The sequence below is a fragment of the Meles meles genome, chromosome 11, assembly GCF_922984935.1.
Source record: "Meles meles chromosome 11, mMelMel3.1 paternal haplotype, whole genome shotgun sequence".
Lineage (NCBI taxonomy): Eukaryota > Metazoa > Chordata > Mammalia > Carnivora > Mustelidae > Meles > Meles meles.
Genome location: NC_060076.1, coordinates 69,738,340 through 69,753,563, shown reverse-complemented (window position 1 = coordinate 69,753,563; position 15,224 = coordinate 69,738,340). Strand labels below are relative to the sequence as shown.

Here is a 15,224-nt window from a genome sequence, read left to right as displayed (position 1 = left end):
GAAAGTCATATAAATGGCATCACACAATGGCACCACAGAGCTTTTCTAATATGAAAATTTAACCTTTAATTGATCAGTTGATTAATTGATTTAATGAATCCATTAATTCTATTAATCGCATAATAATTTAAGTGATTAAACAATTGATTGTTTCATCTTCATAAACATATTTTGAGGTAGGTACAATAATGATAAGATGAATAGATATGAAATGATAAGAAAAAGCAAGAAAGTATTATATAAACATGAGGTGTTATTATTGTTATTTTCATCATTTTTATTACTATTTCATGGTAGAATAAAGCAAAATCAATTTTCAGTGGAAATTTTATATTCAATTTGCTTTATCTACTCACCTAGAATCCAAGTTTCCAGAGAGAGCAATTTTAGCTGTGTCCTTTGCCTTCGAAACATGATCATTTGCCTTATTCTGACAGTAGAGATTTAATTGTGGGGAAAAAAGTATTTGCAAAAATATGGTTACCATAGCAACAATATCCACAATAACCAAACTATGGAAAGAATCTAGATGTCCATCAACAGATGAATGGGTAAAGAAGATGTGGTGTGTGTGTGTGTGTGTGTACATACACACACACACACACACACACACACACACACACACAGGAATACTATGCAGCCATCAAAAAAACACAAAATCTTGCCATTTGCAGCGATGTGGATGGAACTAGAGGGTATTATGCTAAGCGAAATAAGTCAATCAGAGAAAGACAATTATCATGTGATCTCTATGAGGAATTTAAGAGGCAGGGCGGGGGCCTGTGGGGAAGTAAGGGGGAAAAAAATGAAACAATATGGGACCAGGGAGGGACACAAACAATAAGAGACTCTTAATCTCAGGAAACAAATTGAGGGTTACTAGGTGGTAGCAGGGGAGGGACAGGGTGGCTGGGTTATGGACATTGGGAAAAGTATGTTCTATGGTGAGTGCAGTGAATTGTGTAAGACCGAGCATTCACATACCTGTACCCCTGAAGCAAATAATACATCATATGTTAATAAAAAAATATATGGTTAGCAATAGGGTCCAGCACATCCTCTCTTTGACTAATTCAAAAATATTGGCTTGAAGTTACTACTTCATAATCCTTATGTCTATGACCACATTGGTAATGGAAAAAGATACTGAGAGATTTCAGAGCTATGAATAACAGTGGTTTCCAGCGTAGCAATAATCATTTCCCACTGTAAAGGAGATGATGATCAGGCTGTCACCAGGGCTCCGCTTGACTCAGCCTGATCTGGGTTCATTTCGGGCTTCTAGGCAGAGTAGGAAGGGCTGAATTTCTTCCCATGAAGTATCCCCTGGTTCAGTAGCCACACACCATGGAAGCATCCCATCACTCTTCATAATAGAAGGATTCTGATCTTCCTGGATGTGGTCATAGAGTGCCCGCAGTCTGACCACAATAGTTCCACATTCTCCAAGGAGAATATTTTGCATAAATTGTTTCTCTCTCCTTTTTGAAGCTTCAAAAAGTTACAAATGCAACACATAAGAAATAAGTAAATAAGGTCCAGCTATTTGTTAAAATTTGCAGCTTTCATGAATTTTTAAGGAACAGGTCAGGAGAAACTGCTGAAGCAAAGCAGTTGGGTATAGGGTATGACAAGAAGGTCTAGGAGCCTCTTCAATATTTCATGTGCCCAAAAGCCTCTGACAGCTAATCATCTCTTAATGGGACTTGCCCTTTGGCCTGTGTGTTTCTAAGGGAGTAAAATGTTTGGCCTCCAAACAAGTTATCACTCACTCATTGACTAAACACCACAGCTGAAAGTGGCCTCCCAGGCATCATTGCTCTTTGCTAGTTGAGTGTAGAAGGTCCCAGATCAGCATTACTCACCTTTAAATCACCAGTGGTTTCAAAGCCACCTAAGCATTTGCTTCAGATCTGGAGATAGGCTCTAGCCTCCCATTACGCCTCTCCCATTATGTCTCTCCTAAACACAGAAGGGAGACCAGACATCATGGCGGCCGGAGTATAAGTTGTGGAGGGGTCAGCCATGATCATTAGGGGGAGATGAAAGAATTGGGTAAGATGAAACACAACATGGGATTTTGGAATGGAACTGGATGAGTGATATTTGAGAGGAAATTCAAGGAAAGGGAGCAGAAATGGACCTGGAAGGGACCACACTGAGCAGTAGAGGCAATAGGAGAAGTGAAAAGAAGGGAAGGGAAGTGGGGAGGGGGTAAAAAAGATGATGAGGGAACAAGGAGGATGGTAGATGCATTGTGTGTTCATTCCAGCGGAAGGAAGAAAGCCAAGCTTGTCACCTCCTCTCTCATCTCCCAGCACACCAGGAAAAGAGATTGTGCCTTCCTCATTGACTTGTACCAGCAATAAAGATGCTTTGTATATTTGTAAAAATGAGAAAGAACCTAGCTAGGCTCTGGGTGTAAAGAGTGGTTTCAAAGTGGCAAGCACCAAGAGTTCCCTAATCCTAGTTTTCCAACGTGGAAAAATAAAACATATTGCTTGTTAGGCCATGGGGAAATTTTCACAATTTACAACCTTATGACCAAAGAGTGTGTACCCAAAGAGGGCTCGTTGGGTAAGAAATATTGTTGAACTGATTGGATGTGTCCAATTTGACTTAAACATAGTACAGTCATTGATTACTAAGACAAGACAATTTTACCCATGGTCTTTTAATATTTTCTTCAGGATTTATTGTCTTAAACACTTTTCACACAGATATATTTAAAGGATGCTCAGGTCTAGGTATTTTAACTAGAGCACAGTGGTTACTTTTGATTAATCTGATCATTCTATACATGTCACCATCAAAATTATGAGGTGTCAGGGAAACAAACTAAGAGATAACTGAACAGTCCTTTTCTTGGTATGCTTTAAAAACAAGATCCTTTATTTTCCATAGTTTCATCTATTTTAGACACTATGGAATTCATTTTTGACCATAGGCCTCAGATTCGCTTTGCTGACTTAAGCAAGTTGCCATGATAAAAGGCCAAGATGGTTGTCAGTCCTCCCGTTTTTCACCCTTTAACTCTCATCTTCTGTTTTAAAAAAGATTTATGTATTTATTTTAGAGAGAGAGAGGGAGGGAAAGAGAGAGAGCAAGTGGGGGGAGAGTCAGAGGGCAAAAATCTCAAGCAGACTCCCCACTGAGCATGAAGTCTGACCCAGGGTTCCATCCCAGGATTCATGAGATCATGACCTGAGCTGAAACCAAGTGTCAGACACTCAACTTTCTGAGCCACCCAGGTGCCCCACTTTAACTTTAGCATGTGAGATGCTAATCACAAAATGTAGAAAAATAGCCTTCCATCTTATGCATCATTCTAGACTTCCTCCCAAGATCAAATAGTTTCAGGTCAGTACCATAGACTGCCCCATCTACTGCACAGATGGCAAATCAAGAAAGGAATAGGGTCCCCCACACAACTCAGGGACTCTCAGACTCCATGTGGACTCCAGAATTTTGGGCTGAATTCTAAGAAGTTATGAATTTCACTAAACAGTTCTTATTTGTCGCACCAGTTTCCATCCATTTAATTTAAGGTGGTTCTGACATGAGTTCAGGGGGTTACTGGAGGTTAGATAGGAGGGTAGTGAACGCCGATCTCTTTGAAAGAACATTTGAGAATTCCTCTCCAAATATCAGCACTCATAAGAAGGCCACTCGAAGACATTATATGCTTACCAACCAACCCCCTCATGCCCAGCCAGACATGACTGAGATGCAGCCATCTTTCTTGGGGCATGTGATCTGTTAGCAGAAGAAAGGGAAGAAAGGTATGCTTGCCATGTTGCCAGAGCTGTGCTGAGGGGCACCAGACTGTCTCTGGGCAGACAATTCACTGAGCTGCAGCAGGACTGAGAGTTCTTTGAAATGGTGCAATTTGAGCTCATCTTCAGGAGCTCTTTGGGGAGTGGGTAAAAAGGAAAAGGGATCAAACGACCAAAAGGCATGAGTAGGTTTGGCCTGGGCAAAGCACCACATGACTGGCCCTGGGGACTGAACACAGGGAATACTGAATCTCTGCATTAGAGATCGCAGAAGCCAGACTCTCAGAACAACCCATGGGAACAAGTACAAGACGTCCAGTGGGCAGTCATTATTGTGTGCCCTGATGTAAGCTCCTTCAACTCTCTGAAATTTGGGTGCAGTATTTGCAACATGAAAGCAAACCAAGGTCTGCCCTTGAGTGTAACTACTGGGTTCGAGTGGAAATTCTTTGAGTGGAAATTCTTTGGAAAGGTGAACGACTCTGTGCTGGTGGATGATGATGGTGGCCAAGTGGTGGCGAGGGATTACAGAACCACAGGGTTTTGTGCTAAAAATAATACAGAGCTGGTCTAACCTGTCCACATTTTACCAGTAAGCCAGACCTGAAGTGACTCAGCCAAGCTAGTTAATGGCACAGCAGGAACCAGGTCCCCAGGGTCTTGGGTTGAAGAAAATAAAAAATCTCAAGTCCAAATCAACTTCCTGGTGACGTGGGTTTCTCATCTGGCTTCAGTTCAGTCCGGTGAGTTTAGCGCCCAGCAGGGACCGGATCCCTGGAGGGACCCCCCCACCCCCCCACCCCTCGCCCCGCCCCACCCCGCCCTGCGGCAGGTCCGGTGCTCAAAGCAAGGACTCTGAGTCGCCGCCCTGTCATACTTGGGATGGCATTCCATCTCACAGATATTGAAACCAGGGTGTGAGGGCAAGTTGCCAGGTGGCACATTGCAAAACAAATGCCTCGTTGTGTTTGCGGCCGCGCCGTCTGTGGCTTTGTGAAGTCCAAAAGCCATCCAGTCGCTGTGACTGGAATGTGACAGTAATTTGTAACAACGGTGACTCTATTCCCCCCTCCCCCTTGGTCTACTTTTGTGACATGCTCCAAAATCCTGAGAAAGGCCTGCAAAAGAAGTGTTCAGAAATGTTCTAAATGGGTTTGGAAAACTTGTGAACCCTGTCTGAACTTTTATTAGGTTCTCCCACCACTCACCCGTTTGACATCAGAACAAGAAAAGCATTATTTATAACAGCGTGTGTGAAATCCCAGAAGGGACTCTTGAAAGAATTAACGTGAAAAATGTGTCCCAAAGAGACTGCAAGCATAAAACAAATGATCAGATGGGAAAACATGTAAATCAAAAGTGGGATCTTTTTTTCCTCCTTTAAAGGAAACAGGAGCTTTTTCTCTGGCCATTTCCAACATCGGACAGAGAAACTGGGCTAGTCCAGTTATCATCAGAGCACTTGTCCCTGCAGAGCGAGGCACAGAAGGGAGTCATGTGCACTGGCTCTTCCTAATGTCTCCAGAATGGAGGAGATAAGATAGTAAAGGTTACAGGAAGGAAAAGACACCTTGAATGCATCAGTGCATTGAAATTTATGAAGCACTTTCCCAAACTTTTGACTGTTGGAGTGTTTACCTCACCATAACCCCGGGAAGTATAAAATGTTTACCCATATTTCATAGTTGTAGCAACTAGGACACAGCAGTTAGTCAACTAGTCCTTGACTAAAAGTCCTGGAGCCCGGCTTCCAACACCACGAACTAAGTGTTGCCCATGGTGTTACTGGTGTGTATGCGCGGGAATATGGAAAGCGTGGCATCTTGTTAGGTTAGCACATCCCACAGTGGGATTTTAGCCATCTGATTCTAGACGTATGGAAGCGATTCTCTGTCTCTCTCCCTCTCCCCACAAACACACATGCAAATTAGTTAATTCACTAATAAGTTAAACAAAATCAAATCTGTTTTTTTCCGCCAAACTCCCAAGATACCTTAAGAATCTGTGTATCATGACTGTCACAGAAGTGAGGTAACTTACAGGTTATAGTGTTTTTGGTGGCCTGACCTAGAAACATCTGTGGGGAACTGGCTCTTAATCTCTTGAGGGCCCAGTATCCAAAAGACTACCATGTGTTTGTCCATAAGGTCCTAGTTCTCTTTTTATCCCACACAGACCAACTATATATTGATCATAAATCTGGATTCTAATTGAAATATTCCCATAACATCAATAAATATGTCTTTTCCACTAAAAACCTGCACAGAGACCTCTCACTCCATGGGACTCTGCACCGTGTAGCTCCCCGCACTCACCCCAAGTCTTCTCCTTGTGCAGGTCTGTGGGTCACCAGCACTGAAAGGAGCTTTCTTCCTTGGTGTCCCGAGTCCTTGGGAGTGTCTAGAAATATGGGGAACTCCTTGTGTATTGGACACATTTCCTTTTCCAAAGTTCTGGGCCCGTGGGGCTCCAGGGTCATGAGCCAGGCCGTTCCTCAATGGGGCCAGCAGCACCAATATGGCGTCCTTTCCTGTCCGTTGCTGCCTATACCACACAGGTTCTGTTTTGAATATCATCCCTGATGGGAAATATTGACATCAACTTCAGGCATGTCCAGGGAGCTCCATGAAGGAAATCTGTGCCCATGGAAGCCTGTCTGCCCATCGCTGCATGGTGAGAAGTGAGTGATGAAATTGAAAGCTGATGGAAGGCTACCCCACCTCTACTTAGTGTCAGAGCTGTGGGTGTGTTTAAAGTGAACAGTAAACATATGAGGGCACCTTCCCCCGACCCAGGAATTTGTGCCCCTACTTGTCAGATTTAGAGTCCTTGTACAGAGAATGGAGAAAAAACCCACAGAACGTTCTCCTCCTTCGACACTCAAGATCTCTTTGATGCTAAGAGGGTTGTTGGAAATTGCCAAGCATATTAAACAGACCTGACACTCTCAGCTCCTTGGGCTCAGGAGTTAGGGAGCATTTTTCAGGTACTGTTCGTCTCTTTCTTTCCTTTAATGAGACAGAAATGGACACCGACCATTGAAATCGGGCAGAAACTCGATTTGGCCTCCGTCTGAGAACACAGGGATGATGGTCGGATCTCACGCCTGTGTTTCTGTGTGCTCACCTGCTGCCCGGGCATCAGACAGCGTGTTTGAACTGGTAGTGCTGGGTTTTCCAGCATGAAAACCAGGACCCACCACCAGTTTGATCATGGTTTTAACACCAGACAGCCCCAGTGGGCTACAAACTGAAACGTGAAATTCTTCACTTTTCTCCAGGAAGTCAGAAATCTTAAACAAACTGTCCTTATCGAACGAAGTACCCTATGCCTGTGGTAATGCTCTCACCATCTAATGCCTCAGCTGTGCTGTTTCACTAAAATGGATTTTCCCCAAACTCTATCTATTTATTTTTGTACACAAGCTCAATTGTATTAGAGGCAAATCCTAAGCTTGGGATCTAAAGATCTTGAATGCTTTATGTCCATAACCACCCAAGCCTCAGTTGCTTCATCTGTGAAATGGGACTAATCGCTTCCACCCTGACCATGGCTGGATTGTGGGAGGGCATCTGAGGCAGCACTGTGCACTCATCCTAAGACCTGAAAGTGGAAGGAAGCTCTGGCCTTGCCAAGAAAGTAGAGTCACTTGGTGGGTCATTCTGGTCACAGTATCCTGCTTGTTTCCTGGTCAACGTGATCTTGTTAATTAGAAGACTGAGTCATCTTTATACCAGGAAGCACGTGTGTGTGTGTGTGTGTTTGTGTGTGTTATCCAGGATGAACACCTGCCCCCACGTCATCTCTGCCCTATCTAGTTACCAGAAAGAGAAAATAGTAAAAAATATTTAAAAAAAATACTTTGACCATTCTTCGCCCTGCTTCTCTATTGCTTTTTTCTTATAAAGAAATTGTATTTCCCTCATGTTTTATAAATAATTAAAATTAACAAATACAAATAAAGGAAGGACAAAAGTGTCCCCCATTTGTATTCTACCTTTCTCCCCCCTGATGAGAGGAACTTGGTTTTTGCGTGACTGACACCTCCTTTCTCCCCCTTCTCCACCAGGTCGGTGGCCACACAATGCTGCCCATTCGCTGGATGCCTCCAGAGAGCATCATGTACAGGAAGTTCACCACAGAAAGTGATGTCTGGAGCCTGGGCGTCGTGTTGTGGGAGATCTTCACGTACGGCAAACAGCCCTGGTACCAGCTGTCCAACAACGAGGTGCGCAGTGGGCTGGGCAAGACCCCCGAGGGCTGAGGTCCAGAGGCCGGGAAACAGACGAAGCCGTGTGGCTTCGTGGGGAACAGCACCTCCCACGTGGCCTCTCAGGACCTACACGTCATGGGCAGAGTCTAGTGACTCTCTGAGTTTAAGAGTTCTAGAGAAAGAAATGCAGTGTTTGCTCACACACCTGGGACTCACCGGTGGTGGGGCTGAGGAATCACTTTGTGCTGCTCATCTGGTAAATTTGTAGCAGGTGTGGCACCCCTGTGCCTTCAGAGGCCAGCTAGGTTTTTTGGTAGTATTCCAATAAGGTTTTAGGCTTGGTGGTTTTGTTTGGTTTGGTTTGGTTTGGTTTTTTTACACATTTCACTAGAACATTCTTGTGTTTTATTTCCCTATTTCAATTCTTTTGCAACCATTGTCTCTACTTGAGGCATAGCTTCTGGGTCGGGCACCTCATATCTTCTTCAGGCCCACATCTGTCTTCTATCCCAATTCCACTCGTTTCTACAGCTCGAGCGAAGCTCGAGTTTCTACACTGACTTGTCAGTCAGTGCCCTGACGTGAAAGTTCCAGACTCCATCTCAAGCCAGTAAAACTAAAACACACTGGAATTCCTGAGTGAGGTAGCATCCCACAGACAGAAAGCATTTCTCCACTGACCTCACTGACCTCAGTGTGCCCAGAAAAAGGGATCTAAACCAATGAAATTAACCATGATTGACCAACTACAATAATTGTTCTCTTCCTTCAAAAAAAAAAAAGCAAATGCTGAATGGGTTTCTTTAGAGCAGCCTTTCCCTTGCACAGACATCTGTGTTACGGGCTTTGTTTTTCCTCTCGTCTGACGCTGTCTTTGATCTCCGTCCCGTCCAGGTGATAGAATGCATCACTCAGGGCCGAGTCTTGCAGCGACCTAGAACGTGCCCCCAGGAGGTCTACGAGTTGATGCTGGGGTGCTGGCAGCGAGAGCCCCATATGAGGAAGAACATCAAGGGCATCCACACCCTCCTTCAGAACTTGGCTAAGGCATCTCCGGTCTACCTGGATATTCTAGGTTAGGGCCCTTTCCCCCAGACCAGTCCTTCCCAATGCACCTCCTCAGATGGGCCGAGAGGATGAATGTCGTTTAACTGCCGCTGGATGCCATCAATCTGCTGTTCTTCACTCCGACAGTATTAATAACAAAGACACGGAGAGGCTTTCCGAGGGAAGCCATGTGCACTTCTCCATCCATAGACACAGTATGGACTACTTTTTGGCATTGTCTCTTTCTCTCTTTCCACTTCCCTTGGTTTCTTCCCTGGTTTTTGTTTGGTTTGGTTTTTGTTTTTGGTTTTTTTTTTTTTTTTTTGGTCTTTTTTTTTTTTCTTTCTTCTTTTTTGGTCTTCCTCACTTCATAGCCCCTACCCTTTCTTTTGAATCAATCTGGCTTCTGCATTCCTATTAACTCTGCATAGACAAAGGCCTTAACAACCCTGATTTGTTATATCAGCAGACACTCTAGTTTGCCGACCACAACTAACAATGCCTTGTTGTATTCCTGCCTTTGATGTGGATGAAAAAAAGGGAAAACAAATATTTGACTTAAACTTTGTCACTTCTGCTGTACAGACATCGAGAGTTTCTATGGATTCACTTCTATTTATTTATTATTATTACTGTTCTTATTGTTTTTGGATGGCTTAAGCCTGTGTATGAAACAGGAAAACTTGTGTTTAATCTGGGAAGCCTTTATCTATGGGAGATTAAAACCAGAGAGAAAGAAGATTTATTACAAACCACAGTATGGGAGGAACAAAGACAACCATTGGGATCAGCTGGCATCAGTTCCTGCTTAGGAAAAACCCAGCGACTGTGAGCTGGGAGGAATGTATTCGGCACCTTCCCCTGAGGAGCTTTCTGAGGAGTACAAAGACTGTTGAACTCTGTGCCATGGACTATTCTTTTCCCATCACCAGAAACACTAGGGTGTAGTCGAGAGAAAAGATGGCTTCCATGAGACGCAAGATGGCGCATCACACGCCCAGACAGTCTTGTCTTGGCAGGTCATGGTAATAGCCCTGGTTTGTCTTTCCAGGTGTTGTCGGCTGAACCTTTGTCGAGTTTAGCTGAAAATGGGTGAATTCTTGTCCAGAGATCATTTCAGGGTCAGGTGGGAAAGCCAAAGACTTGGAAAAGATAAGACAAGTTATAAATTCGGAGGCATTATATTGAACTTTTCAGATAGCAGTTCCCTCCGACCCCTCCCCTCCACCCCACCTATCCTTTAAACTGTGCAAGCAAAATTGTGCATGGTCTTCGTTGATTAATACCTTGTGTGCAGAAACTACTGCTCCAGACGTTGTGCCCCTGATATGTAGAGCAGATCCATAAAGAGGTATAACTTATATAATTAGGGGAAGCTAATGGAGCTCATTAGCTGAGTATCAATGTCTCTGCGTCGTACGACAGTGATGGGTTTTAGCAGAGATGGACCCTGAAGCCTGGATGTCCTCATCCACGTGGAACGGACTGTGGGACTGTGGGAAGGGCAGACTCAGTCCCCGAGGGAAAAGAAACCTCACCCTGGGGGTGTCACACACGTTGATGTTCAGTGTGCACAGGCCGAGACCTTGCTCTGGGCTCTGGTTGGGAGAGCGGTTTCATTCCCAGTGTACTGCATTGTCAGTATGCTGTTTTGTTTTTTTTCCCACTCCATTAAAAGATGTAAAAATTAAAAAAAAAAAATCAGGCACAGCACGCCAATGGGAAGCTATGCCCAGACCAAGCTTTGGAGGTGTGCTTCAGGGACTAGTGATGAGTTTTGCGAAAAGAGGTTGTAAATTTAAATAGAAATTTACAGTTATTGGATGATCAGTTTACCAAGAAAGAAAAATATTTCTGTTCCTCAAGAAAACTTGCTACCCTCTGTGAGGGGACTTTTGTTAACTTGACATCTTCATAACACACGCCAGATTGAAAGTGAGTGATTTTAATTCATCTTAGGACATTTTATTTTGTATTTGTTTCTGAAGGTGCAATTGCTCTGTTTCAGTTTTGCTTGCGCCCTTAATTCCTGGAGCACCTTATTTTCCATTTATAGGCTTTTGAGAGCCTGTTCTCAAAAAATCAAAAGTGTCTATTAACAGACAACAAAAGGAAACCCAGCAGCATCAGCAGTCAAGTGAAGGGGGTTGGACAAGATAGTCCCTACAGTCCCTTCAAGTTCCACGCTGGCCTAGGAGACACGGGAGCTGAGCTGATCGTTCTCTTTGTCGGTGAAAAAAACCCTCCAGAATGCACATAACAATATAACGAAAGCCATATCTCCATGGTATATGCCTGCACGAATCTATCCTATTAAGGACCACGGTACTGCTAAAACACTGTGGCACTCTGCGAAGCAGTAACGAAGGGGCAGATTTGTACCAAACCTTTCTAAATTCCATCCGTGATGACCTGAACACCTGCACGGGTTTGTCATTCTGCGTGACCTGCCAGCTGCTTGGGGGGCGGGGCAGAGGGGGGTGGCGGGGGGCGGGGGGGAGAAGCTGCAAGTTATTTGTTTTATTTTAACAGAGAGCAAAGGAGGTAACTACGCGAAGGGATCAAATTCAAGAAGGGCTGCGTGGTTTTAAAGCAAGGATTTGTTTAAGGCAAATGAGAAGATGGGAGCGTTCTATACCATTCCAATGTGTTTTCCTCTGAAAGAAAAAAGCAAAAAACAAAAAACAAAAAAACTCCTTACCTTCTGACAAGTCCCTCTAGGTCTTGAAATGAAAGATTCTATGCAAGTGCAAAGTTTTATAGTTATTTATATTGCTGATTATTATTTTTTCCTCTGTTGTCTCAAGAGTGTGTGATTTCAGAGACGTCTCGCATTGAAAGAATACCAGATCGAACAAACCAGAGAATAGCTTAAAATAGTCATCACTGTTCTTCCACCATCCCCTCTTCTCATGCTCTTTTGATTTTTAGAAAAGGAACATCCTTGTTCTGAAGTGTAACGATCACAGAATATGGCCTGCTACCCAATTCGTGAAAAACTCCTACCGCAGGAGGGACGAACCTAATTCCCTCGCCCAAACTCAGCCTGACCATCGTTTCCATTTACCAGTAGCATCATAGTTTTCCAGGCACTTTTCGCCACTGTTAGCCAATCATTTCCATTTTTTATAAGTGAGGCAATCGAGGCTTGGAGAAGTTGAGTGGCATGCTGGAAATCTCCAGGCTCATTTCCGGCACGAGGGGGATTGACTCTAAGTGTTCTGATTCTGAAGTTCATGATTCTGCTCGCTAGAGACTCCAGGATACAGACAAATGGTCCAAGAAAGCAAGCACACTGATAAACTCACGAAGCCAAATGCGGTCCGAAGAACAAAAGGAAATACGTGAGATGACAAGCAGCTGAAACATCGTGATATAGAATCATGTTTATAGCTTCAGCTAAATCCTTGTACACTGAACCAGCGTCATAATCAGGCTTCTTTAGAAAACATTTTGAACTGTGCTATAAAAGATCCTATCAGAAATCATATTATACATGTGTGTTCACATCCGCACTACCTGTGGTATTTTCATGTATTTATATGTGTGTTATAAATACTGGATTTATACATATGCAGGCACACAGACACAGTGTGTTTGTGGGCTTATGTATAAATGTATAGGCACACAATACTAGAGATAATGATAAGTAGGGTGCAGTATGACTAATTTGCTTAAAATCTGCTAAATAACCAAAACTTTTTAATGTCCTTTTGCGGTTAGTGCTTCCATTCTCCATGTGGGTAGGACTACATCGCACTTTTCAACTTTGTGCGGTACTGCATGGGTGGAAGACATATTTAAGATAATGTGCTTCCCAAAACAACTGAATCAAAGCCATCCCACTACACTGAGTCCTTTCCTTGGCTCCTTGCAAAGGAGAATGCAGACTGAAATAGATCTCCTTATGTAAAGGTCCAGGAAAGGAAATTGATTTTTTGTCATCTTTTTGCACATTTTTGTTATGCTCACCTTGTCCCACGGTGACCCCTGTACACTTCTGTTCAGAGTCCAAGCATTCCAGAAGAGAACCGGAATGTCGGGAGCCCAGTGTCTCAAAGGCCAATAGTGAGAAGTCCAAGACCCCACCGCAATGCGAGCGACTCCTAGGAATTCCCATAGTTTAGTGGGGATGTGAAGCAACAGTATAAAATGCTGTCCTTTGCAAAGAGTCATGACAAAGGATCCCCTGGTCAGACAGAGATGTTTCTTTTTAACCTTCCCTTTTTGCAAATTGGATCTTCTATAATGCCAATAGCATTAAATTGTTTGTCTAATTAAATAAATGACTCCATACACACACACACCCTCAATTCTCTTGCTCTCTCTCTTTCTCTGTCTCTCTCTTTTTTTCCCCTCCCATTTGAGGATTTTTATTCCCAATGTTGAGCTCGGTTCTGACCATCACAGAAAATCTCATGAGGGGAATGGCTGGGTGGAGACCCAGTCCTCAGATGGCTAATGGAAGTTAAAGCACTTCCTTCACAGGGCATAATCGTGGAATGCAGAGACTCCCAGGTCGTGATAGCAAATGTTATTCTAAAGAATCCGGGGCGGGAAGGATTTGCAGTTAGACACGACAGCACGTGCAAGGGTATTTTCTCATTGTTGGGGCTGGAATGAATCACTGCTGCTCAAGTCAAAGGTTCTTAAATATTCTTAGTTTTTGCATTGTGCCCCCCTTCTCCTTCTACCTTTATTTATTTATGTATTTATTTATTTATTCATTTATTTATATATATATATATTTTGGCTCCATTCATCACCAACACAAAGCAAAGCAAAAAAATATATATATATGTGTGTGTATGTGTTGCAGGCAAAACACTGTGAAATTCACAACAGCAACCAAGCAACTCTTTTGCCATCTTTACATACGTCTCAGGAGACGAAACGAGAACACATGGGGATGTCATTTTTCTAGTCTATGCATTCTAGGCCAGGTCCGTGGTTTTCTTTTGTTTGGTTTTTTTTTCTTCTTCTTTTTTTCCTTTGGTCTGTGCATTAACAAAAATGATTCTGAGCGAAGGTTGGCTGAACGTTCAACATAATGGAGCAAGCATAACAAAAGCCGCTAATAGCCACAGGTTTGGACTGAAAAAGCCAAGTCAGAGAAAATGAAACGTGTAAAGGCCTACATCTTGCAGCTTGTATATCTTACTATTGCTTTAATACTGTATAAAACAACTGGAAATGTTTTAAATACGAGGTCTTTGAATTAAATGTGGATTTTAAATATGTAATCCCTTGACAAATGACCAAATTCTTGTGAAATATTGCTCCCTGCATTCATTGATTGTTACCCATCACTTACAAATCTGCCGAGAGATGTGGACACTCTCTACATCTGCTTCTGTACACAGAGAGATGTTTGTATATACCCAGGCCACACACACACACACACACACACACACACACACACACATGCACACGCACATTTCAATATCTCTCTGAAGAGACATTGCCCCTTAAATTGTGACCTGGTATTTGGAACTCTCTTTTTATTTGCTTTATTTTCCTTTTAATGTGACGTCTCTGTGCTGATACTTACTGGTTCTTGTTTTGCGATCTGTTTTTGAGGTCCATTGCTTTACTAAGACCCACTGCATCTTGGCTGATTTCAAAGTGACACCAGAATAACAGTGTTTGAAAAAAAAAAAAAAAGTTTTGTTTGTAAATCATGTGACCAGCTTCTCTCAACCTGACATGGAAAGTCTCTTGTACTACAGTGTATTTAATAAAAATGATGTCTTACAATAAATAACATCCTCTAAAAGAGACACTGAAGGTTACATGACAATTCCTTTAAAAATGTAGAGCGTTTCACACAGCATGTATACTCTTTTGGCAGTCTGTCTGTCTTTTTCCTGTCCGTCTGTCTGTATTTTAATTGGGGTCACTACAGATGGCTGCACTGTTCATTAGTGAAGGAAAGAAGAGTATGTGGCCTTTGGAAGAAGTCCTCTGGCTGATCCCTCCGTAACTTGGCACTTTCAGCTTCTATCTTGGATAACCAGAACATCACCACCCAATAGAACTGTCCGCAATGATGTAAATGTTCGATCCAGTGTGGCTAGTTGGCACTTGAAATGTGGCCAGTATGACTAAAGAACCGAACTTTAGATTTTACTTAGCTTCAATAAGTTCCCACGTAAATAGCCATGTGTGGCTCGTGGCTACCGGGTTGC

The 15,224-nt window shown here is 43.1% G+C and overlaps 1 protein-coding gene across 2 annotated transcripts in view; it reads left to right on the top strand.

The window, feature by feature from the left end:
* Window positions 1-11,284, top strand: part of NTRK2 (neurotrophic receptor tyrosine kinase 2) — a 324,463-nt gene extending 313,179 nt beyond the window's left edge. For both annotated transcript variants that reach the window (XM_046023046.1, XM_046023045.1), the window contains 2 exons: window positions 7,846-8,004; window positions 8,884-11,284. In XM_046023046.1, the coding sequence (XP_045879002.1) occupies window positions 7,846-8,004; window positions 8,884-9,069 (345 nt within the window). In that variant the 3' untranslated portion in view covers window positions 9,070-11,284. The remainder of the gene's footprint in view (window positions 1-7,845; window positions 8,005-8,883) is intronic.
* The last annotated feature ends 3,940 nt before the right edge of the window (window positions 11,285-15,224 follow it).